Here is a 3,658-nt window from a genome sequence, read left to right on the forward strand (position 1 = left end):
AATAGAACCCCTCTTCTCCCTTTCTCCCGCGCAAAATCGTTCAGTAACTCTTCGAAAGCATCTCGTAGACCCTTTGCAGTAGTTCGCAGCGCCCCCTTCCCCTTCGCAGCAGCTCGCAGACCCTTCAGAATCACAACACAACCCCTTCGTCTTGCATATTTGTGCAACCACTTCAGAATTAGAATATAACTTCAGAAAGAAATGTATGAGAAATACATTTAATGACAAGTCTCATCAGAATAAACTCATTCAATTTATTCAATGAGATAATTTTTTATACATCTGAACCTGCAGCTTCAGCTGCTATGCTTGATTCCGGTAATTTTGTGCTCTATAAGAATGATTCATACATTATTTGGGAAACTTTTGATTTTCCAACTGGCACCATATTAGGAGGTTAGAATCTATCTATGGGCAAAAGTTTGGTTTCAAGTGTGTCTAAATTAGACCAATCGGGGGGTCAATTTTTCTCTTAATATTGTCAGCCATGAACAACCATGTGGGCGACAGTGGTGCGACGGTGGTGAGAATTAGTGTGGTTGAGAAGAGACGGTGGTGCGAAATCTTGGGCGGCGGTGCAAACGAATGGAAGAGATGGATTCTGCAGAAGAGATGGATGGGTCTTGGTGGGCCTGTTGAGATTCAGAAGGCAACGACTGTGTGATTCGAACAACTGGAGTGTGTGACTAACTTTCTGATCATGTGTGGCTACACCCATAGACTTTTTTGTGTGATTTTTGACGTGGCTGATGATGATAGGAGGGCTGGTTTTCTCTAATAAATGGTCGGACCGCTTAGAAGCGGAACTGAAAAATAAAATACACGTTTACTATTAAAAAATAATTTTTTCATGTGAGTCCTAAATTTACCTACTTTTTTTAAAATGAGTAGGCAAGACTTGCAGATCTTAAAACTGCCAACATCGCTTTTCTTATGTAAATTTAAAAAAAAAATTGAAAAATAATAAAAATATAACTACTTATAAAATTATATCTCGGTAATATTTAGAATTTATTTTATTCATATAAAATATTAAGGGATCTTTTATATTGTCATCATGTAAATTATTTTATTAGATTTCATACAAAATCTAAATATTTTCGTATCACATTAAACATGTAATGCTATAATTGAGAGTTTAAATAAATTCTTTTCTTACTTAATGAAGTCTAGAGGATAAAATCTCTCAACTATTTTTCATATAGATCATCGATCTTAAATAATTTTTTTTATATTTTCACTTTGGATTCCATATGAGGAAACCTAATATTATATATCAGAAAACTTTGAGATACATATAATAAGCTTATTATTTCTCTTAAACTTATTTTTAATTTTAATTTTAGAGAGGTCACATTCTTGAAAATAAATAATGTATAGAAATTAAACAAAATTTTGAGACTATAAGAAAAAAAATTAGAGGGAGACATTTTTAGATATATTGAAATTTTAGAAAATTTTAGAGAGAAAATAGAGATTATAAATTTTTTAGGGGGGGTCATTTTCTATATTTATATAATTTTATAGAAAATCTAGGGGGTATGTTGCATTTTTAAAAAGTTTTGGCCCCCCTCAACTATAACGTTGTTCCGCCGCTGCGGCGGGCAACCATAGACTAGTAAAGTAGAACTTCAACGAACATTGTTGCAGCCGGCTAATTGTAAATTAATTTGTATGCTTTTTGCACCATCCATAGTAAAGCAACGGCCGATGGTCGGCTGAGGGCCCAAGAATAAAGGACAGAAAAGGCCCGGCCCACACGACGCAATCTTGTCCCAACCCAAGATTAAATAATAATAATAATAATAAAAGTATACAATTTATCACACTATCCATTCCACGTGAATATTTATGGGTCCGTCGTATATTCAGAACGTAACTACAGTGAAATGATATTAAACTTAGTTTTGATGTGTAGTTATCATTCACATTATGAGACAATAGTGCTACATTATAAAAGTAACATAAGACTCGATCTCAATCCACTTTTGGCTAAGAAAGATTAAAAGGCAAATGAGGCAGGCAATGGAAAAATCATATCACAACCACAATCAAATACCTTTATTAGGCAACCAAAACACGAGAATACAGATACGTCAGGATATAACCAATAGGAATGTTCCACCATTATGGTTTCCACGTACCAACACGCAAAATCAAGACAGACACAACGACTAAACAGGAAAACCCGAAAGACAGACGGGCACACGAAAACATACAAAGTATGCCAAAGCCGAACAAACCATCCCAAACACGACCCTAACAAGGAGCTTTTACATCTCTCTGACTCGATTTAATACGGAAATTTAACTCAGCCCATAAGTATTTCACTCAATCAGGGGCTGATAACTGCGCACCCTTTAATTTATTTGTTTTTACTATAGTAACGGATGCAGCTGATCACGCAGAGAGATGATACTATATTGCCAGGACCAGACCCGGCACGGACTTTCCGACCCTACTGGAGACGCTGCTCTCCCAAAGGGACGGGCAATGGAGGGGCGTGGTCGCAGCCGTTGATGATGAGGAACTCGTGGAGGTTAAATCCGATGGTGGTGACGATGGACCGGAGTTTCGGAGGCGCGTGACGGTGAGGGACGTGTTAAAGTACTCCCTGATCTGAGTAATTATCCCATCAGAGACGGTGCAGGCGTGAACCCAGGAAATAGAAAGGACGTGGTCGCAGCCCTCGACAAGGACGGTGGGCCCGAAGGAAGTGATGGACTGCGGAACGAATCGGAAGGACGTGGCAGAGGCTGGGTCAGTGCCGGTCAGAAGGCGCATCAAGAACTGGTGGGAGGGAGGACCATGAAACCACCACTCGAGGTCGGGGGCGACGATCTGGTGCACCGTGGCCACGTCGTGCGAGCTCAAGGCCTCATAGAGGGCGAGAACCACCCTTTGATTACTGAAATCGGTTTCCTCCAGAATTTCCTGAGAGTTAGCCAGTTCTAGACCAAGCCTAGCTCGGCAGTAGGCGGCGGGTCTTAATTAAATAAGGTTTTAGACAGGGAGTAAGAGGAAGACGCAGATAAAAAGGGCCGAAGAAAATGCTTGTAAAATGAAGTGGAAGCTGATGCCGCTACCGTTGGTGAAACGGGTTAGATTATATAGCGGGGAATTGTATGCAATCGTTCTCGTAGCAACTATGCTGCAGAGGGCCCAATGGCAAGATCGACTTTTGGGCTAGAGCAATGATAGACTGAGAATCGAACTACAATTTGTTTACAATTTATTAATAAAATAATATTTTTTTAAATTCAAATCCATCAAATCAAAATTAAAATTAAAATAAATATTTCAAAAAATATTATTTTATACAAATATTGTATAAAAATGGTAAAGTAGTTGTTGTTTTATCATTTCTCTTTGGGCTATTTCGTCCGTTCTGATGATGTGACTGGTTGTTGCTAGTAGTATTGTATGATGACGACTAGGAGTTGTGTAGTTTGTGTTGCGTTGGACTCTCGGTCAAGCCAACTCTATTTGACCACTAATTACTTCATTATTTTACGGTTTTAATTTTTACGCTATCTAGTCTGTGAAATTGTGACTCGTACTAGCCTATGCAGTATGCACAATTTCAATTTGTCTGGAAATTTCTATCGTTTTATTTTTAATAATAATGATAGAAAATACAAAAGAGGCAGAAGAATTT

At 38.2% G+C, this 3,658-nt stretch overlaps 1 protein-coding gene across 1 annotated transcript; it reads right to left on the minus strand.

The window, feature by feature from the left end:
• Positions 1-2,037: 2,037 nt before the first annotated feature.
• LOC122301544 (wound-induced protein 1-like) lies at positions 2,038-3,191 on the minus strand. Its single transcript, XM_043112941.1, has one exon. The coding sequence runs from the start codon at positions 2,782-2,784 to the stop codon at positions 2,419-2,421; it is 366 nt and encodes a 121-aa protein (XP_042968875.1). The 5' UTR covers positions 2,785-3,191; the 3' UTR covers positions 2,038-2,418.
• Between the last annotated feature and the right edge of the window lie 467 nt (positions 3,192-3,658).

The sequence above is a fragment of the Carya illinoinensis genome, chromosome 2, assembly GCF_018687715.1.
Source record: "Carya illinoinensis cultivar Pawnee chromosome 2, C.illinoinensisPawnee_v1, whole genome shotgun sequence".
NCBI lineage: Eukaryota > Viridiplantae > Streptophyta > Magnoliopsida > Fagales > Juglandaceae > Carya > Carya illinoinensis.

Bases quoted from the DNA above. Each gene is read 5' to 3' on its own strand.
- LOC122301544 (XM_043112941.1), bottom strand. From the start codon at position 2,784: ATGCGCCTTCTGACCGGCACTGACCCAGCCTCTGCCACGTCCTTCCGA.